Source organism: Pogoniulus pusillus, chromosome 39 (genome assembly GCF_015220805.1).
Source record: "Pogoniulus pusillus isolate bPogPus1 chromosome 39, bPogPus1.pri, whole genome shotgun sequence".
Taxonomy (NCBI): Eukaryota; Metazoa; Chordata; class Aves; order Piciformes; family Lybiidae; genus Pogoniulus; species Pogoniulus pusillus.
The window spans coordinates 7,103,998-7,126,968 of record NC_087302.1 but is presented as its reverse complement, the minus strand read 5'-3'; the positions used below and the strand labels follow the sequence as shown (position 1 = coordinate 7,126,968).

General features: G+C 49.2%; 1 protein-coding gene across 5 annotated transcripts; it reads left to right on the top strand.

Annotated features, from left to right (window-relative positions):
* The first annotated feature begins 102 nt into the window (after window positions 1-102).
* DENND2C (DENN domain containing 2C) lies at window positions 103-22,950 on the top strand. 5 transcript variants are annotated; one of them, XM_064173854.1, is made up of 19 exons: window positions 125-277; window positions 4,082-5,024; window positions 6,643-6,791; window positions 7,343-7,449; window positions 8,533-8,697; window positions 10,560-10,656; window positions 11,385-11,429; window positions 12,697-12,884; window positions 15,573-15,682; window positions 16,098-16,167; window positions 16,510-16,587; window positions 17,422-17,562; window positions 18,524-18,672; window positions 19,035-19,212; window positions 19,512-19,553; window positions 20,447-20,552; window positions 21,364-21,603; window positions 22,366-22,452; window positions 22,811-22,950. In XM_064173854.1, exons 2-19 carry the CDS (start codon window positions 4,156-4,158, stop codon window positions 22,840-22,842), a joined length of 2,853 nt encoding a protein of 950 aa, XP_064029924.1. In that variant the 5' UTR covers window positions 125-277; window positions 4,082-4,155; the 3' UTR covers window positions 22,843-22,950. The 5 variants fall into 5 exon arrangements, 4 of the variants coding, with proteins under 4 accessions (XP_064029926.1, XP_064029924.1, XP_064029925.1 ...); XM_064173855.1 differs by lacking the exon at window positions 125-277 and adding an exon at window positions 336-995; XM_064173857.1 differs by lacking the exon at window positions 125-277 and having other exon boundaries at window positions 4,179-5,024.
* The last annotated feature ends 21 nt before the right edge of the window (window positions 22,951-22,971 follow it).

Below are 22,971 nucleotides of genomic sequence, written 5' to 3'. Positions count from 1 at the left end.
AGCAGCCGGCGGCGGGGGGCGCGCATTAGAAGGCGGTGTGCGGAGCAGCCGGCGGCGGGGGGCGCGCATTAGAAGGCGGTGTGCGAGCAGCCGGCGGCGGGGGGCGCGCATTAGAAGGCGGTGTGCGAGCCGCCGGCGGTGTGCGAGCAGCCAGCGGCCTGCTTTGGGGCGGTGCCGTGCTTGAGGGGCGGCCGTGACAGCCAATGGGGGCGGCTCGGTGCGCGCCGGGAGCGTTCTCTGGGAGCGGGGCCGGCCGCGGCCCGGGCAACGGCAGCGGGTGAGATGGGGTGGGGAGAGCGGGGCTGGGCGGCGCGGCGGGGCGCTGGCCGGGGCGGGGGAGATTCGGACTTGCCGAGAGTCGGTGGGGCGCAGTCGAAGCTGGGCTGGGCCTGCCCTGGGAGAACGCTGGCCGGGCCCGGGAGGCTGCTGATTCGACGTGAGGCTGCGCCATCCGGTCGCTGCCGGCCCCGGTGGAAGTTCGGTCTCGCTGCGATCCGGTGAGGGAGAGCCGCGGCGCTGTTTCCCAGTCCTGATCCGGCCGGCGTCTGCGGGCGGGCGGCCAGCGCTCGCCGATCCGTGCTGCGGCTGCAGGGTTTTGCAGGGCCTGTGGCGGGGAGCTGCTCTGTCCCGAGGCGTCCCCGAGAGCCGGTTCCCGGGGCGGCAGGGAAGAGCGAGCGGGAGCTGGACCCACAGGATCAGTAGACGCCTGTTGGAGCTCGGCAGCAGCCGCCACTGAGCCACCAGAGCCCCGCGTCAGCCCAGCGCCCCGGCCTGTCCCGCCCGCTCCGCTGGACACGAACGCTTACGGAGAGGAGCGGGCAGGCTCCGGCGGTGCTCGGGGACGGGACCGGAGCTGATGGGTGCAAACTGACGCAGGAGAGGTCCTTCAGCGTGGGGAAGCAAGCACTGTCACAGGCTGCCCGGGGAGGCTGTGGAGCTTCCAAACACGGTCCTGGTCAACTTGCTGTTGCTACTTGAGCAGGTGTTTGGACAAGGTAACCTCCGAAGATCCTCTCCCACTTCAAGCACTCCGATTCTGTGCACAAAGACTGTTTTTAATGATTTGCTGGCAGGCGGTGACGTTCCAGGTAGTGCTGGGTATTTGTGCGCCGTTGCACTGAGCTCTATGGGCCTGAGTCATTGCTGAGGCCCTTCCTGGCAGTGCTGTCCAAGGGCACGAGGTGCAGCCTGGCATGCTGCACCAACCTCCCTTTGCCCCTCTTGGTTCACTGTGTGCACCTCTCTGTGCCACCATGGTTGAACACAGCCTGAGTGCATCTGGCTGCCGCAGCTCTTGATAGAGCCCTAGCAGTGGTGAGAGCTCTTCTTGACAGCTGGGACCTGCATCGGCCCTAATGATGGAAAAAATGTAGACGAGGAGTCGCAGCAACACTGCCCTCGGACATGCTGTTTGGGGCATGGTGTCTGTGGTTTCTGCTGTGCCAGTTATAGAGAGGAGGGATGAGGAGTGAGGAGGTGGGAATAGAGAGGTGGGAAGCTGCCGAACAAGCCTTTGTGCTGCCCTTTCAGGGCCCTGTCAGCTGGAGGGGAGGTGCAGGGGTTTGTTCCAGCTGTCCACTCAGCTGCAGGTGGAGAAGGTGAGGAAAAGCTCCTAAGCAGGGTATTTACTACAGCTCTGGAAGTGTTCTGGCTGCTCCACAGGAGCATGATATGTCTTTCAATCACAAGAAATGAAAGGACATTTGTTGTGGTCACACACAGCCTATCCCTGGTGGTCTCTGGAATGTGAAGGTGGTCAATGGCTTTATGGTGATGCCAGCCCTAGGAGATGCCTCTGCCGGTTGCACTGAGAAATGGCTCCATGCTATCTCATGCTTGAGTGTAGCTTTTTCACTGTCCCCACCTTGAGTCTCAGTTCCTGTGAGAAGCTGCAGCATTCCCAGGGCATGCAGCCAGCCCATGGTGTGCTGACCTGAGCCTTCAGATAGTGTGAGTCAGGCTAGACCCCCACGACCTGAAAAACAGTACATCTGGCTTCTGTCCAGGTGTCCTCGGGTATAAAAACCTTCAGGGCTTATGCATTTAGAGCTCTGTTTTTGGTTGTTTTTTTTTTAGCATGGGTAGAAACTTACTTTCAAGAAGTTGAATTTCACCACTTCAGAAAAAGGCTGAAAGCAAACAATATCCAGATACACCTTTTGCACCAGCACAAAGTCAGGAACCGTGGCAGAGGTCAGGCTTAAGCTCCTTTTGCTGGGTAATTAAGATCAGCATCATACTTACCCTGTGTAGGAGCTGTGCTCTGCGTGGCCATGTACCTGATGAGGTGGAACTCCGTTCCTCGGTGTGACATGCAGAAGCTCTGAATGAGTTAATGAGTGGGGTTGCTTTGTGTCGTGATGGAAATGACTAAGCACACTGCATTCCTGAAGCATTACTGATTTTGAAATAAAATCTGCCTATCCAGTACTGCCCATGTCTCAGCAGGGCAGAGTTTTGCTCAGAAGAGCTTCAGGGTTATTCTGGAGCTGAATAGAATGGGAATAACTGATAGCTCTGGAAGAAGTCCTTGCTGCTGCACTGGCTGTCCCCTCGTTCCTCCGGGACTGGGCTGGCAGCTTTCCTATGCCTCAGAATATCAGGAACTGATTTGTGTTTGGCTACCAACACAGCAGACTTGGTGACAAGGGGCGATTTAGAGCTGCACGGGTCTCAAAAGGAGTAAAAGATTGCTTCAGAGCTGCCTGGGCTTGCCAAGGTGGTGATTTGCATATTCTCTTGCCTGTTGTGCAGTAGGATAAGGTAAGGTGATGCCTTAGTGTCTTCTTTTAGCTACCTAGTGCCTTCTTTTAGCTAATCAGCTGGTGATGTGAGTGTGGTAGAGGGACTTGGGGGTGTACCAGCAGCACCTGTGAAGGCTGGGGTTGACCTCAGCTCTGGAGAGTATTTTGATCTTGACACTAGCAACGTTCTCTCCTTGAGGATGTGGTTTCAGGAAATGGAATTGTCTTGAGACTTTGCATGGAAAAGGCTTAGTGTGCTCTCTGGCTTCCAGAAAGAGCTGGAAAAAGCAGGGTACCTATCACATGCTGTGAATGTGCCTCATTCTTCTGCTCTGGATAAAGATATGTAAGCTCTTTTGGCCCTCTCTTAGCCTGCCTTTCCTCTGCTAGTTTGTGCTTCAGGTTTTGAGGAGTGGCCCTGAGCACTGTTGCTGTGAAGTAGTTGCAGTGGCATAGGAAAGGGGGAAGCTGCTTTCCTGTGCTGCTAATCAGGGCTGTGCAGACAGGGACTGAGGAAGGATGGCTCTGCTCTGGCTCAGGATGTTTCAGAAACAATGCCTGTTTATAGGACAGGACAGGGGCCCCTTGCTGCCTGCAACAGCAGGGGAGCAGACTGGCTGTGTGGGAAGAGGTCTCACAGTTAGGCACTCCAGGCTCTTATGGTAAATTCAGGTCAAATGTTGACAAGCAGAAGATCAGACAGGTTTTTACTTGCATGTGCAGCAGGAGAGCACTTCTGAGAGGACAAGTGCAGTCAGGCTCTCACCCACTTGTCACAACTGTCCCAGATCTGTGTGAAGCAGCAGCTGCCACCCTGCTGCTCTGCAGATGTAGATGGGGTTCCCTTTCTACAAAGTATTTTGTCTTGCTGTGCCTCTGCTGCATTGAGAACTGTGCAGAGCCATCGTGCTGCAGTGGTTTGGCTATGTGCTGCCTGAGGTGAGCAGCCTGTAGCAGTGCTTAGCTTCTCCCGATGCTGCCTGGCCTGCACTGGCACAAGCCAGCAGCAGAGGAGCTGGCTGAGAGCTCTGCTGCTGACAGGCCACTGTGCTGTTAAATAATTTCCTTGAGCTTGGACTCTTGGCATCCTCAACTGTGTTTGGTTCCTGTTGTGGTGGTTTGGGTTTGTTTGTTTTTAAGTCGGTGAGACCTCTGCTTCCTTTTGTTATCCATCCCAGATGTGTGCTACAGAAATAGGCTCTGTGGGGAAGCCAGCCCTGAGCAGGTGGTTTGGGGAGCGATGTTCTCAGCAAGTGCCAGAGCGCCGCTGGGAGTGCCTGGTGCTGGCTGTGGCTGGGCTGCAGCTGAGAGTTTGGCTTTCTCCTTTTTGTCCACAGGTCCTGCTAGCAGCCAGTCCTTGAGGAGCTGACTCCCAGGGGCTCTTGGACACTACTGGGTGCTTTGGAGTCTCATGCCAGCCCTATGTATGCAGGACAAGGCTGGAGATGGGGTGGTTGTAAGCACATTGGCACTTGCCATGCACTCGTCAGGCTCAGTGGACAGCAGCTTCTCGCGCTTGGCAGTGCAGACCCTGTCCCGGAGCCACTGCCGCAACATCAAACAGAAGATCTCCCAGTGGGAGGGGAGGACACGAGGGTGCCCCAGCAAGGAGAAACAGCAGCTGAAGGACTTTGGAGTAAAGTATGATCCCAGCTGTGATATTCTACCTAAAGTGAAGCCAGAACATACAGAGAAGGGCAGAAAGACTGGATCCAAAGATCCAAAGAGCCTGGGCTTGGACTTCAGGGAAGATGCATGGAGCTACTTGCAGACTGATGAGAGTGGAGACCTTAAGCCCTGTGCATGCAGCGTAGCTTCCCAAGCCAAGGAGAAAGGAGGACAGCATGCAGGCTTCCTGGATCCAGGGACAATGTCGCCCCTAGAGAACTCCTATACCTCACAGGCTCTATGGAATGGAGTAGATTCCCTTGTGCCTGGCAAAGCTGCACCAATTCCCTTGGGTCTTCGGAGGAAGCAAGTGAGCTGTAGCTCCACGGAAAGAGAACTTACAGGAGCTGACTGTCTCTGCAGGGCAGAGAGAAGCTTGAAGAACATTTACTCTGAGGCTGAGGGGCAAGAGAAGAAGTCAGCTGCTGTTCCACCACCCAAGCCCCAAAGGACTTTCCACTACCTTGCAGAAAAGGGTGCTGGTAGCTGTAGCAATGGCAGTGCCACCAGGGGAGCTCCCCTGCAAAAGCAGCATGGAGGAAACTTGGTGTCATCCTCCAACAGCCCTGAGAAGAAAATAGCCATCAGGAGGATCAGAGGGAGAACCCAGAGGTACATTGATTCCTCTCTCATGTCTAAAACATGATTCCTTAACTCAGTTTCTAGATGGGTTTAAACAGTTTGCCAAAACATCCTTGTGGAAGTGCTAGTACTGGTGATGGGGAGAGGATGTTTCTGGTCAAAGTATCCCCTTTCCAGCACTGCTTATGCACTGCTTCTGCTGATGACAATCTTGCAGAGGTGGCTAAAACCTCCAAATCTATTAGTCCCACACCTGACACAGAACTAAATGACAATATGCTGGCCACGGGAGAAGTGCTGCCTGCTTCTTGTCCTGAGCTGGTCTGTAGCTGCATGTATGGATCGCAGAGTGGCCTTCTCCTGAGGCAGGTGGCTGCTAAATGTTGTGGCTTTCATCTGAGCCTAAGATTCTCTTGTTGCTTGAAGTTGGAGGCTGTCAGCTATGAGTATCTCTGTTGCTATTCTTCCCTCTTTCCTGTACTTTGGTTCCTATTGCAGAGTAAAAAAAGCTCAGAGCTAGCTTAATGCTCAATTCTGCTTGCAGATGAGATGCCTGGGGCAGCTGTGCTAGAGAGAAGTGAGCATTGCAAGTGGAGATGTGGCTAAGACTCCTCAAACCTTTCACAGCAAGCAACAACAAACCAAATTTTATGATGAGCTAAATCCTTACCAGCTGGTTTGTGAGCTGTGCAGCATGCCTTTGAAATGGAGGCAAGTGTGTCAAAATGCAAAGCTTGCAACTGCAATAACACCCTTGACATGAGTTGTAGGAGAAGTCCAGTGGAAAGCAGTGCCCTATTTCTGAGTACTGCTGTAAGTGCTTAGTCTGCAGAAGATGATTTAGGTTCTTGCCTCTGTGACAGGATGGGTCTCTCACGTCCTGCTTGGAGTGTGCTTGGCCATGGAGCATCCAGCTTTACTTATCATTTAAAAACCTGGCAGGTGAAGTGAGTAGGACTTGCCTGGTGTGCTGCTTTGGGCTGGGCTAGAGTTAGAGGTAATTTTTCAGTAGTAGCTTTTCTGGTGCTGTGTTTTGGATCTGTGGTGGAAGCTGTACTGACAACACAGCAGTGCTGTGGGTACGGCTGAGCATTACTTACAGTCAAGGCCTTTTCTGTTCCTCATAACCAGCCCACAAGGTAACAGGCTGGGGGTGAACAAGGAGTTGGGAGGGGACACAGCCAGGACAGCTGACCAAAGGGATATTCCAAGCCACTTAATACTGTGCTCAGCAATAAAAACTGAGGGAAGGAGGAGGAAGTGGGACATGCCTTGAGTTGTGGCGTTTGTCTTTCCAAGTCACCACTGCACATACTGGAGCTCTGCTTCCCCAGAGGTGGCTGAACAGCTGCCTGTCAAGGGCAGTAGTGAATTAATTCCTTACTCTGCATTTCTTGCCTGTGCAGCTCTTGCTTTACCTATTAAACTGCCCTTTTGATTCTCTCATCCATCTCACATAGGGGAGGGAGTATATGTGTGGGGCTCAGCTGCTGGTTGGGATTAGACCTCAGCACTTGGAAATCAGAGTGCAGAGTGGAGAATCCATGTGCTTGATGGCTCCAGTGAGGAGCATACTCTGTGTGAACTGGAGACAGCAACTCACTGCTACATGTAGGTGCCTTTAGAAGTTGCATTGGTTTTCCCCTAGGAAATCTTTTGAGTTTGAGGACATCCAAGGCTTCCGCAAGCGTATGGCAGCCACCAACTCCCACAGGCTTCCAGAAGAGACAAATGACACTACAGGATCCAGGCTTGTCTACACACAGTCAGAAGACAACATCTACGAGGACATTATCTGTATGTGCCTGTGCTTCTGGGGCTGCACTGACTGTATTTAAGGGTGGCAAATTTGCTGGGAAGGGAGGAGTGAAAATGAGAATGCATTGAGGCCCTTTCCAGCTGGGTGGCATTTAAAGTTTTCCCCACTTGAGGTTCTTTCTTGATACTATTAACTGTCTAAAATCCTGCCTGGTTTCAGATGTCATGGGAGGTCGCTAGAGCTGGCCTGTGCTGAAGTGATTTCTTTGTTATCTCTTCAAATGCTTTGCTTGAGTGCTGCATAGAGATCAGTGTGAACACTGACAAAATTAGCTGCTTTGCAATAGAGCTACTTCCTCTGCACTGGTAGAAGGGTTTTGTTTTGCTGAGTCTGTGCACAGCTTTCCAAGTTGGCAGTAGTGAGTTTAGAAGTATCTTTGAGTGGTGGGAACATAATCCATCTTAAAAAGGTCTTTTTCAGGCCGTGTTAAAGCTTGGCAGACAACTGCACACCCTCCCTGCTTACCTCCCTTGCAAGAGGGCAGGACTTTATCTCATTCCATAAATCCCTCATCCACTGCTTTTTCCAGGTCCTGCCAGAGAGAGCCCCTATGAAGATATCGGAGTGCTGCCCTTGTGGAAGGTGCCATCAGTCTGGAAGCTACCACCCCCCCGGGGAGTCAGCAGGGCTCCAAAGGTAGGGTAAGGGGATTACATTGTCATGAGTTTGCAGAGTCATTCTCACAAGGACCCTCTTTTGTGCTCCCCTGTGGCCCCAGTTTCTTTATTGCTACTTTATTGATATTACTTAGTTTTTATTGTTTATTAGTGTAAATTATAATGAGCAACCATGGCAGTGGCAGATGATTAAGCTGCTAAGAAGCAAAAGAACAGGAATCACAGAGTCACAGAATGTCTGGGGCTGGAAGGGAACTGAAAAGCTCATCCAGTCCATCCCCCCTGCCAGAGCAGGATCTCTTATACCAGATCACACAGGAACACATCCAGGCAGGGTTTGAATATCTCCAGAGAGGGAGTCTTCACAACCCCCCTGGGTAGCCTGTGCCAGGGCTCTGTCACCCTCACAGTTTAAATGAAACTTCCTATGCCTCAGCTTTCACCCTGTGCCCCTTGTCCTGTCATTGGGCATCACTCAGAGCCTGGCTCCAACCTCCTGACACTCACCCTGCACATATTGGTAACCATTGATGAGGTCACCTCTCAGTCTGCTCCAAGCAGCAGAGCCTCAGCCCCTTCAGGCTCTCCTCATAACAGAGATGTTCCATTTCGTTAATCATCTTCATGGCTCTGCAGCAGTTCTATGTCCCTCTTGAACTGGGGGGCCCAGAACTGGACACAGTACTCCAGATGTGGCCTCACCAGGGCAGAGCAGAGGGGCAGAACATCTCTTGACCTACTAACCACAGCCCTTCTAATACACTCTAGAATGGCATTGGTCCTCCTAGCCACCAGAGCACATTGCTGGCTCCTGGTCAACCTCTCACCAGCTAGGACCCCCAGAAGCTTTTCCTCTTCACTGCCTTCCAACGAATCAGTCTCCAGCCTATACTGATCCCTGGGGCTGTTCTTTCCTAGGTGCAAGACTCTACACTTGCCCTTGTTGAATTTCATGAAAGGGTGTTGAGATGTTTGACTGTGTGTGGTAGGATGGAGAGCTTGGTAGAGCAGGAGGCTGCAGGAAGTTTGTAATCTAACTCCTCTGGGCTTGGACCAAAGCTTAATCCCATCCTTAACCATCTCTTCTGATTTTGTTTTCTAGCCTCCCCCAAAACTCCCCTTCCTGAGTCGCAAGACTCTTGATGTAAAGCCCTCACAGACAAGTTTCCAAGGGAAGGTGAAGGAGACAAGCTTGCCTGTCACACTGACTGAGTGGAAGCTGTTCCGAGCTGTAGAGGCTGCTAGCAGGAGAAAGAACTTGCCCTGGGTAAGATTTAAGCATGAAACATTACTTCTTGCTTGACATTTCAAACTCTTGCAGCTCATGTCCCTCTGATAAAATCCCAGCTATGTTAGTGGTAGTAACTTAACTTGTGCCATGGTAAAATCCTTTAACTTCTGCACATCTTCATCTCTTGTGAAAATTAGATGTATTTGTTCAAACTGCACAAGGTCGAGGTGGAGGTGGATAGCTGCAAAACACTTCCCAAACCTTAAGTTCTTTAGGTTAACAAGCAGCTTCTGTGTGTGTTTTAAAACAAATTGTAGGACTAGAAAATAAGGCAGGAGATGGCAGGGTTATAAAAGTGATGTGGAGTGTCTTTCACTGGGAGGGGAAAAAGAAAACATTCTCTGCAAGCAAGCTGATTCCAAAAATCTGGAACAATTTACATGCAGGAAGCACACTTTGCTCTTTTTGCTCACAAGGGATTGAGCCAAGATTGCTTGAGAGGTTGTGAAAAGAATTGGGAGTCTAAAAAGAAAAAAAAACTTAGTTATTGCTTAAGAAATGCAGAGCTGCCTCAAACACACCCAGTATCTTTTAGTGGTGACTCAGCTGCCCAAAAACCAGCCCAGAAATGGAAACCCTCTAGGTGAGACTGGGTGATAGAGGAGAGAAGAAAGCAGGCAGATTCTGCAGGAGAAGCACTGATTGCTTCCTTGCAGCTTCCTGGTGCTAGCAGCACTGACTGCCCCAGCAAATGGGGAGAAATAGATGGGAAAAGATGAGTCTGAGCCTAGTTTGCTGTGCTGGGGATAAAGGCTTGAGCTGCAGAACAGGTTCTCTTGCTGAATATCTTCCTTTTTTTATGCAGTAGTTGTGGTGACAAATGGCTGGGCCCCACCCTCCTACGTTCAGTGGGAGCATGTAATGAATTCTTATCATGAGGCAAGAATGAACTTGACCTGCTCGCTGCATTTAGGGTAAATACTTCTTCACCCAGAAGTGCTCTGCCTTTGACATGCAGGGAACCACCTGCAGCATCCAATGCCTGACAGCTGAGGGGCTTGTGCCAGGAGAACAGAAAGCATTAGGACCTTAGTTTTAAGGCCATTGTGACCAGTGGAAGGAAAATTAAGAGTGTCTAAATGCTGACTTCTTTCATGTCTGTAGCTTAGTCTGCACTGGGGTATGGTTTTCCCTACTTTTTTCTTCCAGTGGACCATGTCTGTGGTGTCCCTGCAGCACACACCAGTTACTCTGTGCCACTGTCTTTCTTCACCTATGCAAAATGAAAGCACATAACTCTTAGCTAACTACCCTGGGATAAGGCCTATGCTTAGAGCAGCCTTGCTCTGTGCCAGACCTGGTGTTTTGGAGAATCTACTCTGACATCCAACTACAGCAGGAAACTTAAAACAAATGAAGACAAACCCTCAGCTACACTGACAGAGCTCTGCAGTTCCTGGACTCAGTAGGAATTGGGATGCTTGAGAGCACGAGGAGTTCAGAATCCTTTGTGGTGGAGGATTTGTAAGATATTCTTGCAAGCACCTCTGCAGTTGGCCTCTCTAGCAGAAAACAGTGATGCAGTGCCAGACAGTTTCTTGGTCTCTTTGGTCAGCAAGTTATAACTTCAGAATGCATGTAGAGTATGGGGTCATCTCTGAGTTGTGCTGACAGTGACCTCTCTCTCATAGCAGAACTTCTGTGCACATTCATTATCCAGTGTGCTGTGCTAAAAGGACTCTAGCAAGAAGCCTCTGAGCCAGGCTCCCTGATGGGACATGAACAGCCTTTCACCTAGCAGCACAACACTGGGGATAGCTGTTATGCTGCAGCCCTGTTGGCACCAAGACCCTCCTTTAGACCCCCACATTAACCTCTGCTTCTGCTTTGCATTTCAGCTGGTACTGAAAATACAGGAGATCTTTGATTCTAAGCGTGGAAAGAAGCGGCTGAAGTTGCTCAGTCCAGCTGGGAGAGAAGCACCTCCTGTGAAAGGTATGGAGATCTCCAGCACCACTCTCTCTGCTGTAAACCTCTACAGCAGACACTTCCTGTACAACTGCCAGCAGGGCAGGCACCATCAGCTCCTGCAGCTCATGCTGAGCAACCTATGCCAGTGTCTCACCACCCTCACTGCAAAGAACTCTTTCCTGACATCTAGTTGGAATCTCCCTGCTTCCAGATTAAATCCATTACCCCTCGTCCTGTCTTTACAAGCCCTTGTCAGTAGTCCCTCCCCACCTTCCTGTAGCCTCCTTCAGATGCTGGAAGGCCACTATAAGATCTCCTCAAAGCCTTCTGTTCTCTAGACTGAAAAGCCCCCAACTCTTGTAGCCTGTCCTCATAGAAGAGTTCCTCCAGCCCTCTGAGCATCCTCTTGGCCCTCCTCTGGACTCGCTCTAACAGTTCCATGTCCTTCTTGTGTTGGGGGCTCCAGAGCTGTAGACAGCACTTCAATAGCAGCATCAAATGACCTCCTGGTTTCTGTTCTTTGCCTGTGTTCAGCTGGTGGTTTACTGGCAGCATTGACTTGATACCAACCTCACATTTGGAATTCACTGTTGGAGCAGATTTGCCAGAGCTGGCTGATCTTTGAGCGGGGTGGGTGGGCAGCCCTGGGTGATGTTCATCTGATGAGTCTAAAGGTCTCTCTCTTTCCCAACTTTGGGTGTTGCCCATCTTCCCTCAGCGTGGCTAATAAGCGAAAACTATGTGTGTTTCAGGTGAAACCAGTGGGAATGAAAGTGATACAGAGAAGCAGCCAAAAAGTGAGTGAATCACAGGGGCTGGTCCTGTCCCCGTAGCACTGCACACTGAGCACACCAGCAGAAGCTGTGACTTCTGCTAAGGCAGAGAAAGGGGACATTTAGCAGGCAGCATGGCTGAGGTTGGGAGTCATTGCTGTGACAAATCAACCTTTATTTCTGCCACTTCTCCTGAGCCCTTAATGTTTAATTTGCCAGCTGCTAGAAATAGATTTGGTTTTGGGTTGGTAGAATCACACTTAACTAAATTATGTCTGCCTGTCCCTGGATCACCTTTGCTGATAACACTTGAGATTAGTTTTGCCCCCCACACTTTCTTCCCTTGGTTCTGTTTGTAATGCTGTGAATTGTCTTTTCTCTTGGGAGAGAACATGTGCTTATTGGTCTGGTTTCACAGTCCTGATTTTGATGATGGTCCCAAACAACAGACTTGAAATACCTGCTTTATTTGAGCTGGTCTGGGAAGGAGCAAAGAGGTTGTAGTTTCTACTTCGTTAAGGTTTGAATGCAGAATGGTCACGAGTGGCCAGTGGTGTCCCATGTGTGACTCTGTTACATCTGTCAGCAAGCATCTAGAAAAACAGCAGTGGAATTGTTTGAGGTGGTTCATTTACTTGGAGGGAGGCATGCAAAATGCCCTCACTTGGAGCAAATAGTGAGTTCCACTTTTTTGGGTTAAGGAGAGTAATGGAGAGTGAAGAAACTGCAGAAATAGAGCAACTGAGTCACTGCCTGACTTAAGAGTTGTTTCCAGAGAGTCCAGAATGTGTCACAGTGCCTGGGCCACAGGAATTTCTTACATCAGAGTGCTGTGCCTGTGCTTGTGAGTTTATGCTGTCTGTCAAGGCATCCCAGCCTGGAGGTTTCTTGGCCAGGAAACTGGCTCTGCCTCTCTTGAACGGCCATGCTGCCTGACAGAGCAGTGCCTGAGTCCTGGCCATTGCTGAACTGGTGGAGCTGAGCTTTGCCTCATCATCACCATGGTGTGTTGCTCTGAGGTGTGGCAAAAGTGTCAGGACAGCAGCAGGATGCTAGCTACTGGTCAAGAGAAGTTTGTAGGGCTACTGCAGGGCCAGTGTTCTTTATCTGGAGCAGCAGTGTTTGAGGAGCTGACACAAGTCCAAGTCCTGCAGTGCACAGCAGTGCTGTTAGGCAAATGCACTCCTCTCTTTTGTCCCCTTGTAAAGGTGGTGATGAGTCCTATTCTGTGACCTCTGGCTGTGTGGCAGTGATAGCCACACACTGTTTTTGCATTTGTTTCTTTCTTCAGGTCGACACAAGTGCCTGCTGCAGGTGCAGTCAGCCTCCAAGAGGAACCCACACTACCAGACCTTGGAGAGGGATTTGATAGAGCTTCAGGAGCAGCAACTGTTTGAGCTGTTTGTGGTGGTGTCGCTGCACAAGAAGGCATCTGACATGACATACACACCACAGATCATACAGCAGTTTCCCAGCAAGGTAGGAGCTGCATGGGGACTGTTTATTTCCTCTCAGTGTGTATCCATTCCTAAACACTAGTAGTAAAGCTGCTCACTGGTTAGGATACAAGCTTGGGGTAGAATTTGAGCTGCCTTGCTCCATGGCAGGCCTAAAGTGCAGTGTTGGGCACTTGTTGAGTGTCTTTTTTGATGATGAGCTTATGGACTTTCTTTTTCCTTTGAACTGGGAAGGCTCTAACTCTAATTCTGATTGTCTGGAAATACCATAAAGCCACCCTGTATTGTGATACACTGCTGAGGAGGCCTGCAGGAGAGGAAATGGAATGCAGTGCTCCATCCCCAGAGCTGGCATTGCCTCATCCTGGCAGTCTGTTATCAAGGAGTGAAGCAGCTTGGCTGAGGGGGCACAGGAACTAGAACTGCAGAGCTTATACACTTATTTGTATTAGTCTGGGAGAAAAAAGTCCTTAAACTGGCAAAGCCATGTGCACTAGCCCCCAGAAACAGAGGCAACTATGGGCAACTGCAAATGCTGTAGCTAGGATAAGCCACTTGAAGCCAGCTTGCTTTCTGTCTGGTCAGCCCAAATGCATGAGCAGCTCAGTATGTGATCTGAGCTGTGGCTCAGTGTGCACAGCAGCTACTGTGAAGCTGAGAGGATGGAGCCTTGGTGCTTGCTTCTGTGATGGTTCCAGATGGAAATGAATATTCAGTTGCCATCGTCTAGGCTTGTACCTGCTGCCTTCCACTCAAAGCCAGAACAGAACTAGTAATTCTAGCTGTGCTGTGTGATGGTTTGGGAGTTACCTGCCTCCCCACTCTTGTGAAATCACCCAGGCTAGACTCAGCTGGCTGGAAGATGAGGAATGAAGCTTTATATGTATAGCTAAGCACAACATACAAGCAGATATTTCCAATGTATACAGCTATATACAAGTTAAAAGTAATACAGAAACACAGTACCCGTCCCTGAAATCAGATTGCCCAGGAGGCTCCCGACCCAAACTTCCTCCCCCTCCCTCTTTTCCTCCCTTCAGAAATAACCAGATCAATCCCTGTATATCTCTCCTGATAAATCTGGAGAGATCTGAGGTGAGATGTCAAAAAGATGACAAAGAGGTGAGAGGAAAAAGGGTTAGGTTGGATTGGAGTTAAGGCAGAGGCAGCCACACAGACAGACCACCAAAGAGAAGGAGCAGAACTGAGAGCTAAGAAGTGTGAGAAGTGTCTTACCTATATTTTGATTAGTTGCATTTCTCAGCAGAAGAAAGAGTGATAGAGGCTACTGTTGGATTTTTCTTTCTTCTCACAGCTAAGGATTTAATTCCTATCAATAAAATACTCCAGTTAGCCTCAAGCCAGCACAGACAGATTACTAATGGATCTGCATGCCATCCAAATAGGGAGGGAGATGTCAGATGCAGTAAGGGAGGTTATGTGGGACTCAGCAGGACCCATAGCATCTGTCTGTGGGAAGTTGGTATGCAGATAACTCCAGGGTGTAAATGTTTTGGATTGACAAAGCGAATAAGGGACTACAGCCAGAGTGCATAGTCTTATTTTAGTGGTAAAATTGAACATATGTAAATGATAGCTGCTGAAACTGCAAACTTTAGGGTGTTAGAAGGAGGGAAGGAATGTAACCAGATTTAGCTTTTCCCTGGTGCAACCACTCTGTCTGCTAGAGCACCAAGAACAGAACAATACATTGCCCTCCCCAAAGGCAGTGAACAATCAGGCCCAGCAGTACCATTTGGCTTTTGACTATCCTTTATAAAGGCACTAACAAAGCAGATTATTTTCTCTGTGTTTGTTTAGCCTCTGCTCGAGTGCAGATGTTTTGCTGAGTGACTTTGGGACAGTCTGTCATGCTGGGATTTTGCTGGAAACATTGCCCAGTAATTATGGAGGTGTTCTGATTACAGATTTGTCTCACTTCTTAAAATAGCCTTGCTTCCAAGTAATCTGCTTGGCACCCTCTTCTTCAGGCTGCGTGCCAAAGGCTGTGGAAGTTTTTGTGCAACTGTTACTCTGTGAAAATGCTGTACTGTTTTCCTAGCCCCTCTCTCGTGCTGTCACAGCTCGGGACACTGGAATAGCTGAGATGGCCTGGCTGAGAGTAATGTCTGAGATCAGCTTTGTGCAATAAACTTTCCTCTTCCCAGGAGCCTTCCCTATTCCAGTGGCATCTGTCTTCCTTGAAAGCCTTCCTTTTGCCCCTTTGTGGCAGTTTAGAGCTTAAGTTGTCCTGTAGTCTTGGAAGGATATGGTTTGAGCCCACACATGGGGACTGGAACATGTGATTCAGATACGCTGTTTTTGCAGCTCCATGGTGAGTGATCTGCCCACCACAAGCTGAACACATTCCTGTCCCTCTTAGTATCTTCAGTGCTCCTGGGAGTACTGACACAACCATCATTTGGGGGGGTCAGTTATAGCTTAATTCCCCAATAAACTTGGTTATGTTTGTAAACTCATGCTCAGTTTACTCAGTTCTTACCAAGACTCCCTGGGTAATTTTACAAAGGTTCAATTAGCAGGAAAGTTGCAAGAGGAAGCTGGAAATCTCCTACAGCCAGAGTCCATTCTACTGTGCTTGTGTGTTAGCTGTCAGATGGTGTCAGGAAGATGCTGACTGGTATTGGTTTAGGTGCCTCAGCTGTACATCACACTTCAGTGACTTCAAATGTGTGACTTGCCTCTGCAGCCTGAACACCCCTTCAAACAGTCAAAGGATATGGAAGAGAGGCTAAAGGTCATTCCCAAATTCTGCTTTCCAGATCCCAAAGACTGGTTTCCTGCATCAGACCTTAAAAGGTAAAGACTTTTTTTTTTTTAATATGCAAGCCCAAAAGAGGCAATGATGAAAACTTGGGTTTGTCCCAGCTCCCTGGTCCAGAGAAAGGAGTAATCCCTAACCCTTGTGATAGTGGAAGATGAGATATGGAAGTAGACTCAGGAGTGCTGCTCCTGTCCAAGTCCCAAGGAAGTTTGTGCTTTTTGTTCCACTTGTCTGCTCCTAAGGTTGGCAGAGTGGAGAAACAGTTGGGAGAGAAGATTGCTGTTGTAGTTCAGTCAGTGTCCGTGGGCACAGTTTTACACTGAATAGAGCCTGAAGCAGCTTGCTACCTACAGCAGGAGGTCTTCAGCATGAGAAGAGTGACTTGCAGTGCATGCATTGTCTGTCAGTCTCTTCTCTGAATTTAACCCTGACTGTTCTTTGGTTCCCCAGTGAAACGTTTTCTTTTGTGTTGACTGGTGAGGATGGCAGCCGCTGGTTTGGGTACTGCAAGAAGCTCCTGGTAAGCATCTGTGTGTTGGGTGGAGTGCAAAGAATGTGCTGCTGAATGCACAGTCAAGTGCAGGACATGAACCAGCAGCAATTGCCACGTGGGTTCTGTGGCACCTGCACTGCTGCTGGGGTTTCTAGCCCATTGAATGCTTAAAGGCAGGAGCAGGGTGATCCCCAGCACTACAGTGACATGGGCTCTGGGGAATGAAAGATTCTGGAACTGGTCAGTCCTCAGGAATCAGAACACTTGAGGGAACTACAGCAAAAGGAATTCTGTGCATCAGCTACAGCAAAGGTGCTAGGTTCCTTACTGCATCCCTGTTCTCTCCATAACTCTTCTGTTGCCTTTCAGCCAGAAGGGAAAGGGAAGCGCCTTCCTGAGGTGTACTGCATCGTGAGCCGCCTGGGCTGCTTCAACCTCTTCTCCAAGGTGAAGTGGGCAGAGCTTCTTGCTTATTGAACTGCTTGGACTCAATGGTCTTTTCCAACTGAAATGATTCTGTGTTTCTGTGAACTTGAGTCTCTGGCAGCCTGCAGGCTCCAGAAAGTAACTGGATATTTCCCTGCAGTCCTGAGTTGCTCAGCAGCTGTAACTCATCCCAGGACAGTGCTGCTTTCCTCCTGCCTTCAAGGCCAGTGAATGATCCTAGTGCCAGGACTTGTCAGCTGTCACCAACTCCTTCACAGAATTGCAAGGGAGTAGCTTCTAGTAGCTGATATTACTGATGGTGCCCTTCATCCTCTTCTTCCATCACCTGGAAATGGAAAATCAGTTTAAGGGGCAAGGGGAGGGAGGAGATCTCACCTTGGTTCTCACAGCACCATCAGGAGAGTAGATAAAGAGGTAAAGAAAAGGTAAAGTGCAACCATTGCAGAAGAATACAGGAGCAGACTTTTGACAGCTGATTTCTAATTGTCAGAGCATTGAGCCTCTAGGACAACGTTTCAGGAAGATTTCTTGGAGGATGGAGTGTTGCTGCTCTTACTAGTTCTGAGAGTTTGATTACCACTTCCCAGGCATTTCTTTGCAGTAGCAGCAGACTGGATTTGAGAATGCAGAGTTGTACTCACAAGTGCTGATTCCCATTCGATTGTTCAGACATTTGAGAGGAGCTTTCACAGAGATCCCAAGTGAGGAAGGAGAGGGCTGTGTGTGTGCTGGAGCCATCATGTGTAGCTGTGGCACAGAATGCTCTCTTGGAGGCTCATCTCTCCTATGGCTCACCAGCAGACGTTGAACCACTGCCTGCTGTATTTCTCACAGATTTTAGATGAAGTGGAGAAGAGGAGAGAGATGTCCCCAGCCCTGGTGCACCCCTTCATGCGCAGCGTGATGGAGGCACCTTTCCCTGCACCTGGACGCACCATTGCTGTGAGGAGCTTCCTGCCAGGAGCAGGAGATGAGGTAAGGGGATGCAGAGCTGCCTTTCCACTGTTGATGGTGTCTCTGGGCCACAGTGGCACTCTGCAGACTGCACTGCAGAGTGATGTTCCTGTAGTCTGAAGGACTGTTCCAGTGAGTTCTCTGGGGACCAGGGAACGCTTTCACACATGGGTACCCTGCTCTGGGTACAGTTTCAACACTTTATTATAGCTAAATAATCTACACTATGCTAAAATATATACTAGACTAAACTATGCTATACTAAAAGCACAAAGGGAAAGGTGTGCTGGGAACTACAATGCTTTTAGCTCAAACACTAAAATCGCAGAGAGAAAGGTGTATGACAAGGACTGCTGAGTAGCTCTCTTGGTCAAAGAGCAGCTTATACTCACCCTACCCAACTGGCCAGCAAAACTCCTGAGATGCATAGCTCGCAGGGCTGGCAGGCACTTATCTTCTTAAGGTAGGCATCCCCTCCGGGAACTGCACCATCGTGGTGGTCAGACTGGTGCCAGTCCAACCCAGCTCCCTAGGCTCTTGGTATAGATGGGTTCAGAATTCTGTGACATATGGCCAGGACATCCCAGAAGGCTGAACGAAGGAGAACGGAGCTGCTCCTTTATTTGGGCACCTGTTCCATACCATCGTTCCCTACCGCTCACACGCACACATGCAAGCCCTGTTTCACTCTGCTCTTACCTTTAGTAACCTAGAGATTACTGCCCTGGTGGAACTTGTAATCAAACACAGACCAGCTCTTCCCTCTTACAAAGGGGTCTGTTCTGGTGACTCATCTCTGTGGAAGTGATTCCCTATTTCTTAAGAGGTCTCTGCAATGCCTTGCACAGAGTGCCCAGGCTGTGGGCTCTACTCACGGGGAGCTACCAGTTAGGTGCTGGTCCAGCCTGGCTGCCCCTGGTCCAGCCTGGCTCTGCACCGAGGCCTTCTCCTCCAGTGCTCTGCATCTGCTCTTACTTCTCAGGTGATGGAACTCTGCCGTCCGCTGGACTCTCGGCTGGAGCACGTTGACTTCGAATGCCTGTTGCAGTGTCTAAGTGTCTCTCACACAGTTCGGGTCTTTGCCTCTCTCCTGTTGGAAAGGAGGGTCATCTTTGTAGCTGACAACTTAAGGTAAAAACTGACCCCGAGTGGTTGGTTCTTCCTGAGGGAGGCTGTTTTTCCTTCTGCATTGAGGCCTGTTTCACATGCAAGCCAAGTTTTTGTAAATGGTTACATTGAAAAGCTTTTTTTCAGGCTTTTCCACACAGTATCTGCTTGCTTAGAGTTTGGAGTGTGCTATTTGCCCAAGAGGAGACAAGGGAATGTTTCTTCTTAGTCTGTGTTGATGTTATTTCTGGCTCCCCATAACTGACTTTGAGTGGATGCATGTGGCTCCTGCTGGTGATGTTTTCACTGAGCTTTCCTAACCTGCCTGTGTGCTGAGTTCTGAACAGGATACTGATGCCCACCCTGTGCTTCTCTTGCCTTTCCAGCACTCTGTCTAAGTGTGGGCACGCCGCAGTTGCAACGCTTTATCCCTTCACTTGGCAGCACACCTACGTACCAGTCCTGCCAGCTTCTATGATTGACATTGTGTGCTCTCCAACTCCATTCCTAATTGGCATTCTCTCCTGCTCATTACCACAGCTCCGGGACCTGCCCATAGAAGAGGTGAGAATTGAGTGAAGCACAGTGGAGGGGCAGTGTCAGTGGTATGAGGCTGACTTGTCTCGAACAAACTCTGTGAATTCTGCCTTCATATAAACCCTTAAACTATTTCTGAAGCAGTTGGTGAACTTCCTGGGTCCGTGCCAGGGTGTTCCGTTGTTACCAAAGATAAATAATGTCCATGTGTGACATCTCCTGCCACTGGGGATATATAAAAACACAGAAGTGTTTGTGGTTTGTGGTTGTTTTTTTTCTGTGCAGCAACACTGCCGGGTTACTTTGTTTTGTACATCTTTCCCCAGGTTCTGATTGTTGATCTTTGTGCTGACAAGTTCTTGCAAGAGGTGAGTGAGATAACAGGACCAGGCACATGGGGTTGTATGCCAGAAGAGGCACCAGTGAAGGAAATCAGCAGAAGCTGGTGTTCATGTGTAGACTCCAGTGGCTGAAGAAATACTCTGCGTTCCTTTTTGATCAACAGAGGAGGGAACAGGCATCCTTGTTGCAGGATTGAAGTGAAATGGGGTGCAGAGCTTTGTGAGGGCAGAGACGCTGCTTATCTGAGCTGAACTGAAAACAGATCCACTAAGTTGACCACTAAGGTTCTCTGCTGCTTTCTGACTGTCTTTCTGTGTAATTGTTCTCTACAGGGCTTTCTCCTCTCTCATCTAGCTGGGGTGTTTGTTGGTTTGGCTTTGGCTTTTTCCAGGAGTGATAGTCTAAGAGACAAATTACTACAGTTCCCTTGTGGTTCTCTGCTGCACTTCACTTGACCTGTTTCTACAACACCAGACAAGTAGCTATACACATGCTGGAGTTCTACCAGTTCAGAAGGGTATTTGCATCTCCTTTCCCTTTCCTTACTGTTCTGTTCTGCATTGCAGCCTGCAGCTGGAGGAAGGTATTAAAGGACTGATGTTTTTTTACCATAGTGTTGAGACTTGTCATATTTTCTCCATAGACTTTGGTTGTTCTTTGTGTTATTGCTTGGTGTAATGAGCCTGATTTTGTGTTGTGGATATAGCATGTGTTTTGTGTTGGCTGGAGGGTGCTGAGCAGATGTTTTTCCTTTCTGTGGCTACAAGACAAGTGGTTGGTCTTTCCAACATGTCACACAGGAACTTGCCCCTAATTGTTTTAGGCATGTTATGAGTGTTTCTCATCTGTTCACACTGAGAAGATTCTGCTGCTGACAGATACAACACAGAAATGCTTCCATGGCCACTTTTCTCTCTAGGTATCAGATGAAGATGAGATCCTGCCTCATAAACTCCAAGCTGCTCTTGTACAAGTCTTGGAAGAACGAAGTGAAATCTTGGCACGTGAGCAGAGTGATGCACAAGGTGCTTCTATGGGGAAGTGTTTTCACATAAGCAGATCTCTGCAGCCTCTATGTAGTTGATACAGAAATGAGCACATGGAAATGAACATCAGAATGTGACATTTTAGAAAGCTATTTCTCTTGTGACTGTGTTAGGAAGAGGTTTGGTGTCCTAGCAGCGATTCCTCTTTCCAGTCAGTGTGTGCTGAGCTCTTAAGTTTTCTGTGGGCCAGGTGCAGCAGTTCCCAGGCTTTGAGCTTGCTCTGATTTTCTTTTTTTTAAGTGGCAGAGAGAATGCTTGTCTGAAACAGGGAGCATAGGAAGCTTCTGTACTTTAGAGGGAAGTCTGACAGATCATTTTCAGAGCTGAACTGCTAAGAATAATCCACCAGATCAGTAAGTGTGAGAATTGTAGAAAGCATTGAGTAGCTTCTGCAGATGATGGAATGCCCATGCATGGCAAAAGTAACAAAGTGAGTTTTCCAGTGGGTATGTGTTCTGTAATTTGCCTGATTAGTTAAGATAATTAAGCCTGGACTGCTCTGAGCTTACCCAAACTTATTAGACAACAGATGTTTGACAGGAAAGGAAATGATGAATGCTCTAACTGCTGGAAAAGCTTTAGAATGGAACCTGCCTCAGCTCCAGCAGAAAGCTGACACAGGAAGAGATCTTCATATTTGAGATGTAGCTTCTTTGAGGTGTTTGCTATCACCTGAAGTTTCAGTCTGGACAGCTAGCCCAAAAAAATAACTGCTCCTCCTCTTTTACCAGAGAAATGACCAAAGTAACGAACGCAGAGGGCAATTTCTCCTTGCTTGTCCTCTCCACAGGTGACACGCCTCTGAACTCCCTGGTCTCTGAAGCCTTTGTGCAGTTCTTCGTGGAGATCGTCGGGCACTACTCCCTGCACATGAACGTCACAGAAAGAGGGCAGAGGGTGTTTCAGAGGGAGCCCTTCCGCAAGTCCCACGCCTCGCGCACCGTGCGCCACTTCCTGCACTTCTTCATGGAAACGCAGATGTTCGCAGGCTTCATACAGGACCGGGAGCTAAGCAAGAACGTGGCCAAAGGTGAGCTGTGGCCTTGCTTTCTTGGTTTACAACCTCCCCTTCGAAGCATAAAGCCATGACACACTGGCTCCTAGGAAGCCTTTTCCTAGCAGGTTGTGCTGTTGGCATTTTAGCCTGTGTGGTAGCTCTGACTCCTTCCAATTGCTCAACAGAATTCATCTTACGAAGCAAAGGATTTTTGTGTCCTTCCTGCACTTGAACCTGTAGCTTGCATGACATCCATGACTTCCTGTTTTCATAGAATGGTTTAGGTTGGAAGGGACCTTAAAGCTCACCCAGTTCTAACCTCCTACCATAGGCAGGGACACCTCCCACTAGAATAGGTCGCTCAAGTCCTCATCCAGCTGGCATTGAACACCTCCAAGGAGGGAGCATCCACAGCCTCCCTGGGCAACCTGTGCCAGTGTTTCACTACCCTCACTGTAAAGAACTTCTTAACGTCTAGTTTAAATCTCTGCCAGTTTAAGCTCATTACTCCTTGCCCTGTCATTACAAATCCTTGTCAGTAGTCCCTCCCTAGCCCTTCTGCAGGCCCCTTTAAGATACTAGAAGGCTGCTACAAGGTCTCCTCAAAGCCTTCTATTTTCCAGGCTGAAGAGCCCCAACTCTCATAGCTTCTCCTTATAGGAGAGGTGCTCCAGCCCTCTGATCATCAAGGAGTTTTGTAAACTCCTTGTTATTGATACCAAGATGCCACATCCTAACAGATGCAACAACTCATCTGGCTGAGTGATTCCTTGGATACTTTTTTCTCCTCTTTAGGCCTTTTTGAGGTTCGTGCCTTGGAGTATTTGGAGAGTATTCCAGAGACAGAGCCAAGTGGAATGAACAAAATTCTTCGCAGCCTTGGTAAAGAAACACTTTTGCTGTTTGCCTATTAATTGAAAAGTAAATTCAGCTATTGAACAAATAATTGCATGCAGAAGAGAGCAGAGCCTGTTCTTTGCTTTGGGTGTTTGTGCTCCTGTTGTTTACATTTGCCCCTTCAGGGGATGCCAAACACTTTCTAAGTGTTCAGTTTTATTCTATTTTTAAGCTTTCTTGCATTTTTATCTGTAGTTTATGGAAACTGCCTAATCCTAGAGCTGTCAAAATTCGCTTCTTGATGTTTCTCAGTGCTGAGGGGGCTGAATTCTACCAGCATGAATTCCTCAGCCAGGTGCCTCCTGCAGCGGCTTCAGCTCCTGATGCTGTTTTTCCTCTGCAGGGAGTAAGATGCGGTTTCTGCAGAAGAAGTGACCGCGCGCAGCTGCGGGACAGCGGAGCGGAGCTGGACTCCTTCGTGCCTCTGCGGGGCACTGCGTGCTGCTGCTGCCGTCGCTAATAACCGGCCGCTGGCCCCAACTCCTCCGTGTCTCCGTTCCTCTC

Coding starts and splice junctions, on each gene's coding strand:
- DENND2C (XM_064173854.1), top strand. CDS start 4,156: ATGCCAGCCCTATGTATGCAGGACAAGGCTGGAGATGGGGTGGTTGTA. Junction 5,025..6,642: donor ATCAGAGGGAGAACCCAGAG/GTACATTGATTC, acceptor GTTTTCCCCTAG/GAAATCTTTTGAGTTTGAGG. Junction 17,563..18,523: donor TGCCAGGAGCAGGAGATGAG/GTAAGGGGATGC, acceptor CTTACTTCTCAG/GTGATGGAACTCTGCCGTCC.